Source organism: Manis pentadactyla, chromosome 2 (assembly GCF_030020395.1).
Source record: "Manis pentadactyla isolate mManPen7 chromosome 2, mManPen7.hap1, whole genome shotgun sequence".
NCBI lineage: Eukaryota > Metazoa > Chordata > Mammalia > Pholidota > Manidae > Manis > Manis pentadactyla.
The window spans coordinates 173006136-173024557 of record NC_080020.1 but is presented as its reverse complement, the minus strand read 5'-3'; the positions used below and the strand labels follow the sequence as shown (position 1 = coordinate 173024557).

Below are 18422 nucleotides of genomic sequence, written 5' to 3'. Positions count from 1 at the left end.
TAAGGCCCCACCCATGTCCCTCTCTCCCCGTGTGCTCACCTGAACACCGCTGGCCCCTCACCCTCCTCAATCAGTAGCTAGGGAGTGGGGGGGGGGGCGGCGTGGGGAGGGATTCTATTTCATTGACCTCCTGTAGTAATCATTATAATAGACCCTCCCTGACCTCGGGTCTAACTTTTAGAGGCTGGAAAAGACTACCCCTTTCTACCCCAACAGGCCCGGCGGTCTCCGCCCTCCACCGCTCAGGGTCGTAGATTTCCTGTGACTACGACCCCGCTAAAGGAGCCCCTCTGGGGTCTTCTCTTCGCTATGTCTCCCTAGTCGGCTGACGCATCTGCGTTACTGAGCTTCGTCCGGATGGCGGGCCTTCTCCCGTCTCCGCCGCGAGAGTTTCTTAGGGCTTTGCGGAGTCTCGGAGAGGGTGGCGGGGAGGGAGGGACCCCTAGGGACTCGGTAGTGATCTTATTCCCTCGACCCCATCCTTCCCCTGCCGCCGGGGATGGGGGGGCAGGCCCTGGTTAATGATGATGATTCAATCATCGGCGCCTGCGGAGGCCTGGGACAGACTAATGCAGAGCAGATGCCGAAGGAGGAGGGGAGGACGACTAGGACACTACTGCACACAGACACGCTGAAGCAGCGAGCGCCCGCAGTAGCATAGGCCCAGTCCCGTATTTGGGGAGGACGCAAGAGCCCTGGAGCTTGGACAACGCAGTCCCTAGGTACTTAACAGTGGGATTTAAAAAACAAAGATAAATTTACTTTTAAGTATTAACATCAAATGCAATTGGAGAACTCAAGGGAGAGATCCCAATGGAGACCCCGCAAGGCTTTATGGAGGAAGTGGTACTTTGTGTGGGCACAATTTAGAGTTGGGGGTGGGGAATAAGTGTGCTGGAAATAGAAAAGACAGAGTGGAGGGGAATGACCAGAGAGGAACAGGAAGGAGGCCAAGGTGTGGATTTGCGAGTAGTGATAGAAGAATCCAGGCCTTTCGGAGTTGGGACTTTAGCCTGAGGGCAGTAGGGAGCTAGCAGACTTTTTTGAAGGGAGGGAGTTACCCTATGGGGGAAAAATTTTTTTTATTCGTTTATCTTCAGAGTGAATTGGAGTGAATGAGCGGCAAGTAGTTAGGAGATTAGCGACTTTTTAATCAACTACTTCCCACACCTCCTTGGCCCAGGATACCATCATCTCTGGATGATGGCTGTGGCTTCTTGCTGCTTTCCTTGCTTTCGCCTTTGCTCCTCTTTAGCCTGTTTTCAACATAGCAGTTCAGAATGAATAAATAAAGAATAGAAGAAAAATTCTGGGGGTTCATGGATATGTTTATTATCTTGTGATGATGGTTTCATGTGTGTATACATGCCAAAACTTATTAAATTGTACAACTTAAATATGTGCAGTTTATTGTATGTCAGTTTTACCTTAAGAAAGCTGTTAAAATTAAAATAAAAAAATCAGATGTCTTGCTTTTCTTCCAATAGCTTCCCTTTTCAGTCAGAATAAATGCCCAAGTCTTTACAATGGTCTTGAAGGCCTTGCCTGGTCTCTCGTAGTCATTCAGTCTTTCCAGCCATACTGGTCCCCTCTGTTTGTTCCACAGATACACCAGAATATTATCCCACAGACTCCCCAACCTGAAATCCTCAAATATCCAACTGGCTCCTCTCTTCCTTCAGGTCTTTCTCCATGGCGCCTTCTGTCATCACTCTAGATAAACCCCAATCCCCAACCCTTTCACTTCTCCTTCCTTGCTTTATTTTTCTTAGCATTTATTGTTATTTCATATATTTCATATATTTCTTGTTTTTCAGTTCCTTCCCCAACTATAATGTAAGCTTCTTAGTGGCAGGGAGTTGCAGGGATATTTTTTTTCTGTTGTGCCTACAGCTATATCTCCAGTGACAGGGGCATAGTAGGTATTCAATCAAAATTTTCTGGATGAACAAATGAATGTATCACCTGGTGGTGATGATGGCTTAGGTTAGGGTTTTATCAGTGGAAATGAGAAGGAAGGGCTATATATAAAATACTTCAAAAGAGCATAATAGGAGGAAGTGAATGAAGAGCTTGGGAGGAGAGCATGTCCTTCAGCCTGTTGGACTTAAAGTGGCTGCAGCAAAGGCAGATGGAGCTGCCCAAAAGGCTAGGACAGAGGGGCTGGAGCACAGCAAGGGTCATAACCAGGGATGGAGGTCTCAAGAGTTTTACGGTGGATGTAATAGATGCGACTATTGGAGCAAATGCAGAGAGAGAGAAAGCTGAAGTCTGAGCTCTGAAGAATGCTCAGTGTTCGGTGGAAAAAAGTCAGGGGAGGATAAACATAAGCAGTGACGATGAAAGCCCAAAGATATAGAATAAGACAGTTATTACAGAAACAGGAATAGTTCAAGAAATAGTTTGACAATGAAAGCCCAAAGATATAGAATAAGACAATTATTACAGAAACAGGAATAGTTCAAGTAATGGTTTGACAAAGTAGAACATATCAGAGAAGTCCTGGATAATGGATACTGGAGCTCTCTGAGTAAGGGTCAGCACAGTGAAGACAGATTGCAGTGGGTTAAAAGAATAAATGATGAGGAAATGGAGGCAGTGGGTGTGGGCAGTTCAAAGGAAAAGAAAAACAGAATTTTTCTTGAGTCAGGCAAAGGTTTTGTCCAAATAATAGAGACCTAAGACAGCTGGGGGTAGGAAGGAGTAAGTTGATGAGAGAAATGATGCATCAATAGTGACTATCTTGAGAGAAGGACAGTGCACCAACAGCAGGAAGGAAGGGCAGGTACAGGAGCACAGGCTGGGGACATGCTTCTTTCTGTGAAGTTGCAGGCGTGGGGGCCTGAAAATCTGAAGCATTGAGGGGTCACACGCACATGGTGAGGGAGATCCAAAACAGTGCACCTGGGAGGTGGGAGTACTGACCCCAGGGCCTCCATCTTAGACATAAACTAGCAGGAACCACCCCTTCCCAAGCATCAGGGGCTCACAGAAGTGGAAGCAAGGAATTTCCAGAGGTGGAAATTCCCAGGACTGTGGTTGATCAAACTGGATACACTTTGTCCTTGAAGTGAGGCACTGAAAAATGTTAACTTCCAAGTTTTGTATGTGCTACTGGGTTTGTGACCGTTCTCCTCAAATGATCAGTTGGGCCATCTCTGGGGAACAGTGCCAGGTGTGCTGACCTCAAAAGGCAGGATGTGCACTAAGCAGGTGGACAGGTCTTCACAGTACTGCCATTTTCTTCCTCATTGATTCACTCAGTGATTTATTCAAGGAGTTTATTCAGCTTTGTTGGAGACTTACTAATGTGCAACCTCTCCTCAGAGGCCCACCCCCTAAAGTAGGGGACTGACACACTCCTGACCTGCAGGCTAGTCCCCTTCAGAGGCTTTATTTACTTTGCTGTCTCCCTAGGCTCTCTGTCCTCTTCCAGCCCATGCTGCCTGTGAACATTTTGCCTGAACAGTAGAAGTTCCACGCTCCCTAGTAGTCCCACCTCTCTACTGCTGAGAAAGGGTGCTTGGGCTTCTGTAAAGGGCTATGGGAGATGATAATGTCCATCTTCTCCACTAAGATGAAAACACAGCTGCCAAATTGGTAGGAGCTCCCCACCCCCCTTTCAGAAGGGGCTGTTGGCAGGGTGGGGGAAGGGCTGGAGAAATTGGATGATGGAGGTGGACAAGGTTGGGGGAGGACGTCACATTTTATTAATGTCCACTGCCTCCCTCCTCCACTGTCACCCCCTTCAGACTCAGGGACTGGTGGCTTTGGGTGGGGAGAGAACCCCCGCTCCCCTCTTTATCTTCCTGCCCAGATGCCCAAATATTTCTGGGTCTCTGGAGAAAAAAGACCCCTCACCCTGCCCCAGGCGCCAGGCTGCCAGCCCATCTGCTGAGGAGTAAGGAGGGGCAGAGTGTTTTCCAGGAGATCCTGGAGAATGGATTGGAAGATCAGATCTGTGTTCCCAGGGAGACCCATCTACCAGACTTAGAAGGCATTTCGGCTTAGAGGGGTACCAGCAGCCTGGTGCTCAACACCGGAGCGGTCTGGGGCCGAGGTGCTAGGGTTGCCACAGCGGGGCGGGATCCTTTGGCCCTCACGTGTAGAGGCAGGCCGAACTGCTCATCGGTGCCCACCCGCCTCAGGATGGTAGGAACATCTCCCTCACTGCGCCCAGTCTCACCGGCTAGGAGGCGCCAGGGCCCCCCCGGGGCGGGGGCGGGCCAGGGAAGGTAATGTAATTCCGACCCAGCTAACCCGATTATGGCGGCCTGCACCGGGCTGGGCGGCGGCGGGGGCGGGTCTAAGGCGCAGGGACCCCCCCCCACCGGTCGGGGGTCCCATCCCGGGGAGGGACGCAGAGTTCACACACTTCCAGCTCCTGGGTCCGCGGCCAGAGGTCACAAGGTCACCGAGCGGCTTGGGGCTCTCCCTGCCTCAGTTCTCTGATATGCTCCAGGCAGTTGCTGGGGCTTGGGTGGGGTGAAGTGTCTATGGGAAATGAGGCGGCTAGAATCCTCCGAAAGCTTCAGTGAGGTTCCACGTGTCGCCTATAGCGATTTTGACCCCACGTCTTTGAGGGGCGGGGTGTGTGTGTGCGAGAAAAGACTTACGAGGTGCAGAGTGGAAGGGTAGAGTCCCGCGCTCGTGGGCCTGTGTCAGGGGCAGAACGCCAGCCCCAAACTGAGTTCGCCCGGGTTGAGCCACCCGTCCGCTTTACACCGGTTTCCGAAAATCGAAATTCTAAGAAACACAGGGCACAGGTTACTGGCTCTAGCAGAAAGAGTAAGGGGCCCTACGGCAGAGGCTGTAGGTGCACCGGGATCGCTGGCCCTCAGTGTGTCGCCCGCCCTAGCCCGCTGGACGCGCCTTGGTACCCTCTTCCCACACCTGTCCTCTTCCCGGGCCTCCAGTTCGCTGGCGCCGTTCCCCAACCGCTTTTCATGGCAGCCAGGAAGCCACAACGAGATTTGGTCTTCGAAGGCACTTGGGCGGGGGCCACAACGAATCCGGGGGTCGGCAGGCAGGACCCATCGAGAGGCGAAGATTGGGGACTGTGAGAGGAGGCACCCGTGAGGAAGCGGGCGAGACGAAGGAAGCCCAAAGGCGGAGGCCGGCGAGGATGGAGTTCCGTGTGCATCTCGGCTGACTCAGCGAGCAACAGCGCGAGTTGTAGCCCCTCCCGTGCTGAGCCTGGTTCCTAACACCCTCGCGACCATCCCCGCCCGTCAGTCTTTCCCGTGCTTGGCGCAAACAGGCGTCTCTTCCCCTTTAACGGACCCAGCCCCGCCCCTGCCCTATTCCCAGCCCTCACTGCCCACCGAGGCTGATCTGTCAGTCATTGCCCCAGCCCCAGCCTGCCAACCCTCTCCACCCCAGACTCCAGCAGAGGCCCCGGCAGCCCAGCGTCCATCCGCGCTTCAGACCCAGCAAGGGTGCTCTTGGGGCCCCGGCGGGTCGCGCTCCCCCGGGATGCGAGTCCCTGTGCCGAGGCCCGGCAGAAGCCGGCACTGGCACAGCTACTCCCGGTGCGCAGGGATGAAGCTGTACTGGGGTCCCCGGCGCCTCGCTGCAGCCAACTCCGCTGGCCCCTGAAGCCGCCGCCCCGAGCGCTCCGCAGCTGGGCTCCCAGAGCTGCCTGGGAAGCCATCCCCAGCAGCCGAACATCCCGCGGTCTTCCCGATCCGGCCCCATGGATCCGGCGGTGCTGGCTTCGCACAACCTCCCGCACCACGAGCCGATCAGCTTTGGCATCGATCAGATCCTGAGCTGCCCGGAACCCCCCGGGAGCGGCCTAGGCCCCGGTCGCACGGGCCAGGGCCATGGGGAGAGTGCGGCTTTCTCGGGTGGCTTTCACGGAGCCACGAGCTATGGCTCCGCGGGCTCGCTGGCCCCGCTACCCGGCAGCTCCGGCGTGGGCCCGGGCGGCGTGATCCGCGTCCCGGCACACCGCCCTCTGCCAGTGCCACCGCCCGCGGGAGGCGCGCCTGCGGTGCCTGGACCCTCGGGCTTGGGCGGCGCCGGGGGCCTAGCGGGACTCACCTTCCCCTGGATGGACAGCGGCCGCCGTTTTGCCAAGGACCGGCTCACGGGTGAGGTTGCCCGACCCCTCCAGCATCATGCCCCACACTGAGTCCGTTTCCTCATCTTTGACTCTTCCCCAACTCAAGGTCTCCTTTCGTATCTCCCCTCTCCCATCATCCCAGGGGATATTTCCTCAACTTGTATCTCTTGGTCCTGCTGCTGAGAGGCGATAGGGAGGAGGCTGCCGTCGATGCCCGCGCCCTCCTTTGCAGTCCACTGTCCACACCGCGGGGAGGGCAGGCGAAGTTATGGGGGACGTACCTCCTTCAACCAAGGGGGAGGGCCGTGTCTTCCGAGGCCCTTTCTTGTTTAGGGGTTTCTGGTGCGGGGCCGAGCTTGGGATAAGGGTAACGACTGCCCGAAAACCCTGCCCTGCTCTCTCTTCTGCCTGTAGCCGCGCTCTCGCCCTTCTCCGGGACGCGCCGCATAGGCCACCCCTACCAAAACCGGACCCCCCCGAAGCGGAAGAAGCCGCGCACATCCTTCTCCCGCTCGCAGGTGCTGGAACTGGAGCGCCGCTTCCTGCGCCAGAAGTACCTGGCTTCGGCCGAGAGAGCGGCGCTGGCCAAGGCCCTGCGCATGACCGACGCACAGGTCAAGACGTGGTTCCAGAATCGGCGCACAAAGTGGCGGTGAGGCGCGGGGTGGCGAGGGCGGGTGGAGCCAAGTCGCGGTGCGGCGCGGGTAGCGAGAGGGCCGGTCTCCCTGACCCCGCGTCTCCGCTTGCCCAGGCGCCAAACGGCGGAAGAGCGCGAGGCGGAGAGGCACCGCGCGGGCCGGTTGCTCCTGCACCTGCAGCAGGACGCGCTGCCGCGGCCGCTGCGGCCGCCGCTGCCCCCGGACCCGCTCTGCCTGCACAACTCGTCGCTCTTCGCGCTGCAGAATCTGCAGCCCTGGGCAGAGGACAACAAGGTGGCTTCCGTGTCCGGGCTCGCCTCGGTGGTGTGAGCGGCGCCTGCCCCACCGGCCGAGCTCTCTTTTCCGGACCGAGGTGCCTCGTGGAGCACCGGGCCCAGGGCCTCGGAGGGCGCGGCTGCCCACGAGTGGACCGGTGGCAGCGGAGCGTGTGAGGAGGAGCTGGCCTTAGAGGCTACTGTCCAGGGCTTCTCGGCCCCAGCGGGCTCCCAGGCCAGCGTTGCGCTGTTGCTTGGCGCGCTAAGATGCAGCCTTTCCCGCCATTTTTCACTATTGCTCTGTAGCTGGAACCTGAGGCGTCGAGAAGGCGGGACCAACCGTACGGTAGCCAATGAGGTGAGGGGAGGTGGCAGGCTGGCCAATGGGAGTGCTCTCCTTAGGGACTCCGGATTCTTCGGCGGATGGGTCGGAGCTGGGGTTTGGAGGGCCCGAGCAGGTTAAAGGTGGTGCTGGGATGGGACTGTGGCAGCCCTCACTGGCTGGGTCTGTACCAAAGTTATGAAGGAAGGAAGATGCCAACGGCAGCGGAGCAAGAGTTTGACTGACTGTGTCAGGAACCAGGTTTTACATGCTAGGCATCTCACTCTTCAGCTGTAAAATAATCTCTAAGGATTCCTTCCTGACTTTGAGCCTCATGTTGTCCGTGTGTATTCAACCTGCTGACAACATACTCCCACATTAGCCTCACAACGCACCTGGGCGGAAGCAAGATGGATACTAACAATTTATGAAAGAGAAAATCTAGGAACACTAATCTGGCTCTGTTGTTCCCACAGGGACAAAGGGGAGAGGGAGAAGCAATGGACAAGGTTAATGGGCCCAGTGGAATTACGGTGAGCAGAATGTGGCAAATAATTAGGAAGTGACAGGCCTAAGAAGAACCAAAGATAATTCTAAGGTTGCAAATGTAGAGGATCAGGACATAGGGGTGTGGGTGAGGAAGGGGGAAATTATTAGACTGGAGCAAGATCTAAATCTGCTGGCAAAACTAAATGCTGGGCCTACAAAAAATAACTTCTGGAAACATGCCTTTGGGGGAGGTCAGCTGACATCCACATAGAGGAGGAGATAGATGGAATGATGAGAATAGATATGATTTCCAAGGGAAGACTCTCTGCAGAGAAATCAGAGTTCCAAGGATTAAATCTTCCTTTCCACGAATTTCTACAAACACCCTTACAATGTGCAAGGTGGTGGAGGCTATCAAAGTTAATATTCCAAGAAAAGTAAAGGGAAAGGATACCCAGCTGGAAAGAAAGGAAAGCATGATATTCCTGAAGTTGTTAGAAAAACTGTAACCTGTGGTGGGCCAGGGGCAGCTGGAAAGCTTGTTGATGGAAAGTTGACAGTTTGAAGATGCTTGCAATATCCTTGAAGTTTAAGAAGGAGCAGGATTTAAGTTGTAATGAGGACAAAAGGGGAGATTTTACCTGATGCCTATGGCACCCCCATTATTCCTCCCCTGGAGGAAGGAGCAGTGATAGAGGCAAGTGAGCTTTATGCAGAGTCAAAGGTCAGTAGTCTACTCATGTTCTGTGTTAGTGACAGCTAAGTTGGTCAGAGCACAAAGACTTGACCAGGCAAGGGGATGCTGTTGGAGAAGCTGGCCCTGAGTCTTTGATATTGTGTCACCTCTGACTTATTAATGTTGTATATGCTGCTGCAGAACCAAACTCAAATTAGGCTCCAAAGAAAAAAAACTTTTATAGACCAAAAGGGAACACAAGGATAGGTTTTGACATAAGTTGGGGTATGGGGGTATATCAATCCCCCTCCAATAAATAGAAGAAGGCTAAGGAAGGGTCCTACCCTATGTAGACTGTGGCTTACTTGATTCCTTCCACTCCCAGCCCACTGTCTCTTGAGACTCACATCCCAGGGTTTCCATTAGGCCCTAAACTTTGGGCTTCTAAGTCTGGCTGGCTGCCTTAGTACTAGCCTGAGAGAGGATCTAATACCATGAGATGAGCTCAGTTCCATTCCTTAGGCGGGTCACTGCAGAACACAGGCATCCCCTAGTTCTTGGGTGGAGGAGGATTCACTCCCTGTAGAAGAAGCTGCCATTTCTTTCCTCAGCTGATTGAGGAGGTCTCTGCTCTCGCTTGGGGGCAAGTTACTCAGGAAGTATGGAGGGGCCAACTCCACCAACCTGATGGAGAAAGCCACCATCAGATGAGTTCTGCGCCCTTTGTGATGATGCTCGCTCTTAGACTCCTCCATGTAGTGATCATATGTTAGTACAAACCACTAAGGTCCCCTCCTCTTCTCATGGCTCTCTAACTGCCCAGCCATAACTGTGGCCCCAGGAAGAGGAATGGGCAATGAAAGAGGGGTGTCAGGGAACTTACATCTGTGGTTGAATCTCAGAAACAATGGAAAGGCAGTTGTCTTTGGAAATGGAGAAACTGTGGTAGAGCACCCACGGTGGCAGTCCGGCTGGAGCCCTACGGCTTCGGTAGCAGCAGTATGGAGAGAGCTGGGCCACATGCTTATGTGTTAGGAGCAGGTAATTTCCAGTCCCATCTGTGTCTCGGGCCACCTTATTGAAAGGCAAAGATATTGAAGGAGTAATGAGAGAGAAGACCAGACAGTAGGGAAAAGAAAAGGGGGTTGAGAAAGGCTTAGCAACAGTGGTGGGATTATTAATATTAAAGAATTATCTCTAGGTGTTACAGTCCCTACCATATGGCATTTTCAATGGCTCCATGTACCCCAAAGCCTCAAAGGAAAAGCTTCTCCGGGTTCTAAAGAATTCGTGGAATGACCACCTGGACCCCAGTTCCAGAGAAGGCATACCATTCTTTGGTCCCTCAGCCTTCCTCTCCTTTTAAGATCCTCACCACAACTCTTTCCTCTAACCTTAAGGAAGTATCCTGACACCAGTGCTTTCTGAAGGTCTCTGCGATTCTGCTCAGAGCCAAAGGCTGGTCGGGACAAGGGAAGTTCAATTCGTTGCATGAGTTCTAGGAGTTCTCCTCGAAGCTTCCGGGCTTGGCACAATGCTTTCCAGTTCAGGCCCCGAGCCAGGCACCAAGTCTTGTCTGCTCCACCTAGGAGAGGAAAGGGACCCGCTACAGCTAAAGTCCTCAAGATCCCTGAAAGAACCCAATCCTTGGCTAAAGGGCCTCCTCTCCCTGGGCATAGAGACCTGTCAGCTGGTTGCACACCACTTCCCCTCTTTGGAAAATCTGTGATTCTCTAAGAGGATGCAGAGTGGGCCACTTACTCTGTATAAAGCCTTCATACACCTGGATCAGAGAGCTGTGATCACCATCTGCATGTTCCAGTGCCCGACGCAAGGCGGCTTCCTCTGCACAGAGTGGAGGATGAGTAAACCCAGGGGCAGCTGAAGGCAGAAGAGAGGAAGGTTTTTGGGGAGAATGAGAAAGGATAGCAGTACAGGTGGAATGGTGAAAAGGTAGGTGTGTCACTTTGGGAACTTATTTCAAAAGACATTGATAATGTCTAGGGGTTATGCCCTTTATTAGACATTGGAGACAAATTAGTGAAAGACAGTCTGTCTCCATGCTTACGCAGCTCAGAGTCTGGTGGGAGAGACAAACAAGTGAGCAACCTTAATGAGTACTATAGGTGTGGGGGTCAGTATTTGAAGCCCAGTGTAGAAGGGGCAAGGGAGTATTCTAGCCTGTGGGGATAGCAAGGCACAGGGGTTAGTAGCATGGTATGTTTGGAGAACTGCAAGTGCCTAGTATGGGGAAGGGAATGGTGTGTGGCAGAGTGGCAGGACATAAAGCTGGAGAGGGCCAGGTCATGAGGGCCTGGATGTGCTATGCAAATGAGCTTCCATTCTGTCTGGAAAGTAAAGAATAGCTGTTGAGGAAATTTTTAAGTAAGAGAGTCCAGGTGCTTGAAGAAGTTCACACAACTAGTTGGGAGACTACTAAATGAATTCAGCTGAGCAGCAATGAGGCTCTAACATTGGCAATTGACAGAGAGATGGACAAGAGCAGATGAATTTAAGAAAACATTTAGGAGATAAAAATGAAAAAACCTGGAGAAAGATTAGAATCATGGCAGTGAAGCAGCTGAGATGGTGATGCGATTTTGTGGTGGTGATGGTGGTGGAGATGGGGTAGCTTAAGGAAGTGCTTGATTCAATCCTGGGCTTTGGTACTGTGGACAATTCTGGTAGAAATGTCCATCAGGAGCTGGATATATAAATCTAAGATTCAGAAGAATGGTATTGGCAGAGAGATAGAAGGTTTGGAAATTTTAAGTGTAAAGATGGCACTTCAGACCATGGATATGGATGAAATTGCTCAGGGAGCTCAGGGAATGAGAAGACAAGGGGCAAGGAGATAACTCTGAGGTCCTCCTTAACGGTCGATGAGCAGAAGATGGAGAGCCCCAGGGAGAGGAAGAGGGAATGGCCAGAGAGGTAGGATGAAAACACGAGGAGTGGGTTGAGAGGCTTGGGGAAGAGGTCAGTATTCTCAAGTGGAAAAACAAGGGTCATGAATAAGGGCTCAAAAGTGTTCACTGGATTAGATCTTGAGGGTCACTGGTGAGCTGAAAGCTCTTTCACTGTTGTGGGCCTGAAGCCAAAATACAGTGGGTGAGGAATACACCAGATACAGGTTGGAAGTTATTCTGTATAGCTGAAGTGGAGTGTAGGGTTGAGGAAGAAGGCTGTGGAGTTTTAATAGTAACAGAGAGGAGAGATTTCAGCATAATGAGGGGCAAGAGGCAGCAGCGGGTTAAGGCTAACAAGAGAGAGGGATAGGTGACCCAGGCTAGTTCTTCCAGCCCTGTGAGGGGTGTACTGAACATGGGGAAAGGGTTGCCTTAGAGCGCCAGAACACCAAGGGGAAAGACTGAAGTAGCCGTAAAAGCCAGAGAGAGGTGGTTTATACCAGTGAGCATGGCAGCAAGGGTGAGCATCTCATCCACACAGTTAAACTTGCACGAGGCCAGCAGGGCTTTGGCCAGCTCAGGGAGCAGGGGGAACTCTGATAAGACGACTCCCAGGTCTGACAGGTCCCCGTCATCATCTAGGGCTGCCAGATAGTCTAAGTCTTCCAGGGCCTGCATCAGTGCTTCTGGAGCTGGTGAGAAAACAGGGCTTAGAGGGTCTGGAGTCTCAGAGCCTGGAGGTCAGATGGCAGGACTTGGGCAGCAGGGGTCTCACCAGGCCGGTCTAGGAAGTGACACTCCCTTGGCTCTGCAATCTGTCTCCTCTTTAGTAGTAGTACCAGAGGGCTCAGATTCTCCTCACACACCCTTGGTTGGGGCACTGGGGGAGCCTCAAGTTCTAGGAAGGACTTGGGATACAGGCAGAGGCAGGATCCTGGGGGGAGAAAGACCTGGGAAAGGAGACCACTGTAGATTTCCCAGGGCTTTCATCCTTTGTGTTGGTGCCTCTTCTCATGTTGGATCTCAGGGAGGACAAGGGCTCCTTCTTACCTGGTGGGAGCCCTCCTGCCCGAAGCCGTCTTGCTTTTGCCTGGCACTTGCTGATTGGCCTCAACACTTGGGATTCTGCTCGGATTTGAGGACTGTACACCTGTCACCGTTCCCCGACCAAAGCCAAGACAGATCAGAGCGGGCCATTTCTATGTTTAGCCCCCACATCCCCTCATCTCTGTCACTCACACTTCGAAGCTCCAGTCCTGAGTCAATGACATGTCGGATGGAAGGGAGGGAGAAGGAGAAGTCAGCCAGCCAGTGAGTGACCACAATCTTTCTGGCACCCGAGTCTGTGTCTTCGTATACAGACAGAACAGCTTGGCCACGGCCTGGGTGAAGAGGCAGCACCCGCGGTGGAGGCCCTTGGAGAGCCAGGGGCCCTACCTCCTTGGACAAGGATTCACAGCATAGGGAAATTTCCTGAAGGGCAGGGTTGGCATTAGAGCAGTTCTCACCTTTTGGGTCACAGACCCTCTGAAAACCTAATGAAAGCTCTAGCCCTTCATTCTGAAAAAAATGTGCATTAAGTACCTCCTAATACAGACTTTTTTTTTTACCTCCTCACTGGGCAGGTATACTAGCACATCTCCTGGCGTCTCCGTCTGACATAATTCAAGCACGGCTTGACAGGCAGCTTCTACTCGATCAGGAGGGACAGTGTCCCTGTAGACAGGAGTGGGATCCCCACCAGGCCCTCTGGGCACATGCACAATAGGAGGATTGCCCCAGAAGGCTTGGAGCTTAGGTTCAAGGGTGGGGTCAGTAACCACAACCACTCTGGGGTCTCCTGGAAGGTTTCCCAGCCTGGCATCTCGCAGCAGCCCCTGGAGCAAATCTGAGGCCACCGACCGCTCCTGAGCCTCATCCAGCACCAGCACACCCCAGGCTCCAGGGCCCGGGGTTGAAGCCATCTCCTGCAGAAGCAACCTGTCCCAGCAAAACCTGTTGACATTGGTAGTGGACAGAGGAGTCAGTGTGGACACTGAACAGCTCTAGAAGCCCAGGGCAGCTTTTCCCCAAGGGTCCTACATTTTGGTATTTCAGAAAAAGATCCTGTGAACCTGTAATTGTGACCTACAACCCCACTGATGATACTTTGACAAACTGTACCCCAGCTGGGAAAGTGACTTTTGTGATGAGGGTGAGGTCGGTTGTCTATGAGGTCCCTGGTTGGGGTAGAGGGCTTAATTCAGTGTTGCATCAGGCATGATTTCAAGGCTGTGCTGGGATGAGGGAGGCTATGGTGAGTTTGTCAGGCCTGCAGGAGGCCTCACCTGAGCAGAGTGTTAGGCCCCGTGCAGTCTTCTTGGGGGATGCTGTATCCAACCTCATGACCCAGGGTCAGGTCCATCTCATCAGCAACCCGCAGGGCCAGGCTCAGGGCTGCCAGAGGGTGGGGCTGAGTGACAATCACCTGGCCCTTCTGGAATCCCCTGGCCAGTGCAAACTCTGCACACCACTGAGGGATCTGGGGCAGGGATAGGGATGATCTCAGTAACACACACAATTTGGTCATGGCCAGTTTAATCTCTTATTTGGGGAGTTCCCTGGTCCTTCACCAGACACCGGGGGCCAGCCTTACCAGTCCTCCTTTGCTCACCTCCCCTGTAGCTCCATGTAGCCCATCCTCCCACCCTTGTCCTGGGAAGGGCCAGTTCCCTAGCCCCTCCCTTTATCTCCCCAAACCTGGGTGCTCTTGCCAGAGCCAGGCTCTCCAGACACCAGCACCACTCCTCCAGGGCTACTCTCCAACTGCTCCAAGAAGATAAAACGAGCAGCCCAAATGGGCAAGGTTCGCCGCTGCTCAAGCAGCTCATAGTAGCGTGAAGAGAAGGGGAGCCCGTCAAAAGGGTTCACAGCCAGTTCAGATTCTCCAGGGTTTGGGCTAGACTCTTCTGCCAGCCCAAGCAGCAGAGAGGCCATGGTGACTGATTGGCAGGGCCTACAGAAGGCAGGGCAGCAATTAAGGCCTTGTATTTTGGTGAGTGACACCATCTTCCCACCTTAGCCCTGATCCTAGCCTCAGGTGATAATGCACCTGGGTCTATCCTTCCCAGCATTTCTTGCCTTTCGGCAAACAGTAGAGACCTGAATCTCAAAGTGAGGGACTATCAAAAGTGGACTATCACCCTGTAGTCCAATAGTACAAATCCTGTCACTCAAACAGGGATCCTCAGGCAGGAATTATGTGAGAGCTACCCTAAAGGTCCTAAAGGGAAAAGGACTAAGAATAAAGAAGATGAAGAGGTTGGTAATCAGGGAGCAGGGCCACAAGGATCCTGGATTCAAACCTACTTGGAAAGCTCGGAGATGTGTCAGGATGGCAGCCAGTTGCAGACCCACCCAGCCAGTCACCACCACCAACCCAGATCCACCTAAAGTACAAAGGTAAATTCCAGCTCCACCTCAAGGATTGGCTCAAATGGAAGTCCTGAAGGCTGGCACTAGGGTGGGGCTATTTGCTCCACCTTAACCTAATCAGGATCCTATGGAAAACTGGCTCCAGCCACCACACTGAGCATGTGTAAACTCTACGGACACTGTCGTTGCATATTAGTGAAAGGCACCCTGGGACTTGTGGTTTTGCAGCTGTTTCTTTGCAAACCTGAGCTGGACAGTGAAGACAGGGCTCAGCTGGGGCTGGGTCTTCAGTTCAGTTACACTTCCTTAGTATCACTCATCTTTTGACATGAGGAGGTGATTTCAGACAGTTCCATTCTGACCATCCCCCCAAATCCACAAGGAGACCCTCACCCCTGTTCCCCTCATCCAAGGAAAAGGGAATCTGCCCAGGGGATTTTGAGACCCAGAGAGGAAAGGAGACCTTGAGTGAAAACACTGAATTTAATGTGATGTTGGGGGGAGCCCCATCCCTCCTTTACCACCCACCCATCCAGCCTGTTGTGAGTTGGGTGAGGGCTGCCCCCAGTCTCCGTCCTGCGGCTCTGGGTGCCATCCTGTGCTCAGTCAGCCTCCTGGGCCTGTTTCTTTGTGAATCTCCTATAGGACATAGGGGGAAGACACTGTGTGGGTTTTGCCATATTAGCTTCATAAATAGCTCTGATTTCCAACCTACCCCTTCCTACTCATCGTTCCCTAAACCCCTCACCTTCTCGCGTACTCATACAGTGCCTGCTTGCGTTCCTGCAGGCTCTCTTGACGGGCCCAGGAGGACTTGGCAAATGTTAGGGCTGTGGGCTGTGGAGTCACCAGGCCAGAGCTGGGGAACTGAGGTGATCACAATGTCAGAGGGCTTGCGAAGTCATCATCATTAAACACGCATCGAATGCCTACTTTGCAAGAGAGGTACTGTGCTAGGGTCTCAGATTAAAAAGAGAAGTCAGGGATAGGGAGTATGTAGACTGCCCCATTCCACCCCAAGTCACAGACCTGGCCATTTCCTGGGTCTCACCTTGGGGGCTGTGGGAAGGGCCTGGGTCCCCTCAGTGATGTCTTCAGGCATGAAAGCTACAGCTCCCTCAAGCAGATTAGTGATGGTCAAGTCTACACAGCCAGTCCTGGCTGGAGAGAAGGGAAGATTGGAGAGAGGAGTGTTTCCCTGCTTACCTTCTGCCCTCACCACCCACTTTTCCTCTCCATGCCTATTCCTTGTGTGAGGCTACCCTTTCCCATACCCAGGTCTCTCTGGATAACGCCCAGTGGCACATGGGGTAAAACCTCCTTGACTCTCTGGGCCAGAGTTGCCTGCTGCACATCACGAGAAGGGCCAGACGAGGAAGGGAAAGACTGGGCTGCAAACAAGAAATTCGAAATTTAGTGAGTGGAGCAATGGGAGGAAAGAGTCTGACTTGCATAGGAACAGGAAGGAAATCACATTTGGCTGAAAAAAGCCCCAAAAGCTTTGTATACAGAGACCCCATACCTGACTGGGGGTGTAACCTGGGGTGTCTTTGTCGCTTCATGTGTTCTGCTTTGTCTGCTGGAGTAAGTCGTGTCCCTGTCTGGCCCAATTCTTTGGCTATCAGCTAGGGAGAGTTGGAAGGTTGGAAGTGTCAAGGCCTCAAGACTTCTTCCTCTGCCTCCTAAGGAAAGACCCCACCTCCCCACTGCTTGTGTTCCCTACCACCTGTTGTACACGGAGGGCAAATTCCTCATTCCCCTCTCCCAAATGGCGATGAACAGGACGGAGCCACCTGCAAAAAACAATCCAGGACCATGCAGGGAGCAACCAGGGTAGAGGGTGTCTGCCCACTTTGATAACGCTTCATGGAACAGTAGTGGTGAGGGTGGGGAGACAGTAAAGATTTTGCATTGCCTTTGTGGCAGAGCCTTGATACTAAAATTAAAAGATCTGCAGGTAGACAGGGCAATGCCAACTACTTCCTTGACCTTGAGGTGAGCTTCTCCCAGTCACCAAAAAGTGAGGACAGTTAATACCTTACTTGATACACCGTGAAAGGGATGAAAAGTGACCACAGCAGTTCTGAGACCCAGGAGGCATCTGACACCGTCTGAGGGGAGGGGATGAAGTGAGGTCTAAGCCAGGGCCAGGAGGGAGACTTCCTGTCCAAGTCTGAGTCCCAGTCCAACACACACTCACCACAGAGACTAGAGGTCTCTGGACTCGCAAGGTAAGAGGTTGTACCACATCCTGGATAGAAAATGGCCAGGAACTAGGAGAGGGAAGAGAGAGTAGGATGGGATTCCAGCCAGTCCAGACAGCAGCTCATACCTGACTTAAAATAGGAAACCGTCAAACTGTTAAGTAGATAAAGGAGGAAATAAAGGGATCTAGGGTAAAAAACTAAAAGTGGACAGAACGGAAATGAACTAGGAAGGGGAATAGTTGAGGGGTAGGGCTGAAGAAGGTTGTTAAAACTCAAGGGGCCCCAAGCCTGACAACCTACCCGGTTGGAGACAGATACCTGTGCTCACCCACCTGAAGCGCAGGAGCCCCTCCCGGCCATTGGTGGCCTCTTCCTCCGGGAACAGCAACAGAGGGGTTGGGGGAAGCCTCGTGGAAGCACAGAATCTCTTGAGTGACTCCACCAATTCCCCCCGCCCATCCATCTCCATGAAGCCCCGAGACCAGCACACAAAGCTGGGGGGACTATTGAGTAGAGGCTGAAAATAAGGAGAGAAGAAAAGATGTTAGGAAGTGAGAAAAGTTGACATACGGAGTAGAGAAGTGGGATTAGGGGTTTGGCTCAGTATCTTGCAGTCCCCAAGGGAAACCCAGGCAAGCAGAGGGGAGAGCCTTGAGCTGGGCCCGAGAGAATTGCCCCGAGGACCTCTCGGCTTCGCGGCACTCACGGTGCTACAGCTGGTGAGCAGGTTGACTATGTTGTGGTCGAAAGGTGTAACGTGGTTGGAAATGAGGACCCTCACGCGGTGATCCCGGAGTCCAGAGTCCTCCTGCCGGGCCACGAGCCCCAGCACCGCACACATGGTCCGCACCACGAACCTGGGGACGTAGGCAGTTGTGACTGCACAGCCTCCAGCCCAGCCCAGCCCTGAGCCTCCCTGAGCGCCCAGTCGGAACCTGCGAAGGACGCTGTCTGGCAACGCGCAGCTGACCAGGAAGACGTGGATCCCAAGAAAAAGGCGCAGGACGAGGAGGCAGAACCCGACTGGAGCGTAGAGCAGCAGCGCGAGGAGCAGGAAGCCATCACCCGGGAGCCTGGGGACGAGAGGCGGGGTGATCGGGCAATTAAGGCCGAGTGGACGCGGGAGTCGGCCTTTTCCTGCAGGGGCTCTTACCGGTGCGAGTCAAAGAGCCGCTCCGGCCCTGGCGCCGGGGGAGGCTCCATCGCTGCTGCTTTAAGAGTGTCTGGCTGCCGCCGCCGCCATCTTCGTGCCCTGCCGCAGGGCCTCCTGGGAAGGCGGAGTCTTTGGGCAGCCGCCCAGGGTGCCGAGAGCCGAAATCCTGAGGCGCCCCGGAAGGGTTAGCGGTCCCAGCATGCCTCGCGGGTCTTGGACCACCTCAGAAATCGCGTCCCGCGGGGACCACAATTCCCGGCATTCGCGGGGCG

General features: G+C 53.6%; 3 protein-coding genes across 5 annotated transcripts; 1 reads left to right on the top strand and 2 right to left on the bottom strand.

The window, feature by feature from the left end:
• The first annotated feature begins 2421 nt into the window (after positions 1–2421).
• TLX2 (T cell leukemia homeobox 2) lies at positions 2422–7625 on the top strand. The gene is made up of 3 exons (XM_036930712.2): positions 2422–6095; positions 6482–6719; positions 6819–7625. The coding sequence occupies exons 1-3, from the start codon at positions 5696–5698 to the stop codon at positions 7033–7035; spliced, it is 855 nt and encodes a 284-aa protein (XP_036786607.1). The 5' UTR covers positions 2422–5695; the 3' UTR covers positions 7036–7625.
• A 1064-nt stretch (positions 7626–8689) lies between these two features.
• On the bottom strand, positions 8690–15146 carry DQX1 (DEAQ-box RNA dependent ATPase 1). The gene is made up of 12 exons (XM_036930705.2): positions 14725–15146; positions 14116–14371; positions 13704–13897; positions 12987–13371; positions 12616–12849; positions 12427–12526; positions 12152–12310; positions 11877–12068; positions 10229–10348; positions 9862–10052; positions 9351–9541; positions 8690–9151 (listed from the first exon to the last, which is right to left on the bottom strand). The coding sequence occupies exons 2-12, from the start codon at positions 14350–14352 to the stop codon at positions 8995–8997; spliced, it is 2160 nt and encodes a 719-aa protein (XP_036786600.2). The 5' UTR covers positions 14353–14371; positions 14725–15146; the 3' UTR covers positions 8690–8994.
• Positions 15147–15254: 108 nt separating this feature from the next.
• Positions 15255–18370, bottom strand: AUP1 (AUP1 lipid droplet regulating VLDL assembly factor). 3 transcript variants are annotated; one of them, XM_036930729.2, is made up of 12 exons: positions 18151–18370; positions 17933–18070; positions 17704–17854; positions 17330–17514; positions 16991–17063; positions 16828–16901; positions 16517–16583; positions 16313–16415; positions 16065–16181; positions 15842–15951; positions 15539–15657; positions 15255–15429 (listed from the first exon to the last, which is right to left on the bottom strand). In XM_036930729.2, exons 1-12 carry the CDS (start codon positions 18198–18200, stop codon positions 15393–15395), a joined length of 1224 nt encoding a protein of 407 aa, XP_036786624.2. In that variant the 5' UTR covers positions 18201–18370; the 3' UTR covers positions 15255–15392. The 3 variants fall into 3 exon arrangements, with proteins under 3 accessions (XP_036786624.2, XP_036786625.2, XP_057353049.1); XM_057497066.1 differs by lacking the exon at positions 15255–15429 and having other exon boundaries at positions 15541–15719; XM_036930730.2 differs by lacking the exons at positions 16828–16901; positions 16991–17063.
• Positions 18371–18422: the final 52 nt, after the last annotated feature.

Coding starts and splice junctions, on each gene's coding strand:
- DQX1 (XM_036930705.2), bottom strand. CDS start 14,352: ATGGCCTCTCTGCTGCTTGGGCTGGCAGAAGAGTCTAGCCCAAACCCT. Junction 12,311..12,426: donor GGCAGGAGGGCTCCCACCAG/GTAAGAAGGAGC, acceptor TTCTCCCCCCAG/GATCCTGCCTCTGCCTGTAT. Junction 10,053..10,228: donor GTATGAAGGCTTTATACAGA/GTAAGTGGCCCA, acceptor TTCCTCTCCTAG/GTGGAGCAGACAAGACTTGG.
- TLX2 (XM_036930712.2), top strand. CDS start 5,696: ATGGATCCGGCGGTGCTGGCTTCGCACAACCTCCCGCACCACGAGCCG. Junction 6,096..6,481: donor TGCCAAGGACCGGCTCACGG/GTGAGGTTGCCC, acceptor TTCTGCCTGTAG/CCGCGCTCTCGCCCTTCTCC. Junction 6,720..6,818: donor AATCGGCGCACAAAGTGGCG/GTGAGGCGCGGG, acceptor CCGCTTGCCCAG/GCGCCAAACGGCGGAAGAGC.
- AUP1 (XM_036930729.2), bottom strand. CDS start 18,200: ATGGAGCCTCCCCCGGCGCCAGGGCCGGAGCGGCTCTTTGACTCGCAC. Junction 17,855..17,932: donor CCAGACAGCGTCCTTCGCAG/GTTCCGACTGGG, acceptor CTACGTCCCCAG/GTTCGTGGTGCGGACCATGT. Junction 15,952..16,064: donor CGTTATCCAGAGAGACCTGG/GTATGGGAAAGG, acceptor CCTTCTCTCCAG/CCAGGACTGGCTGTGTAGAC.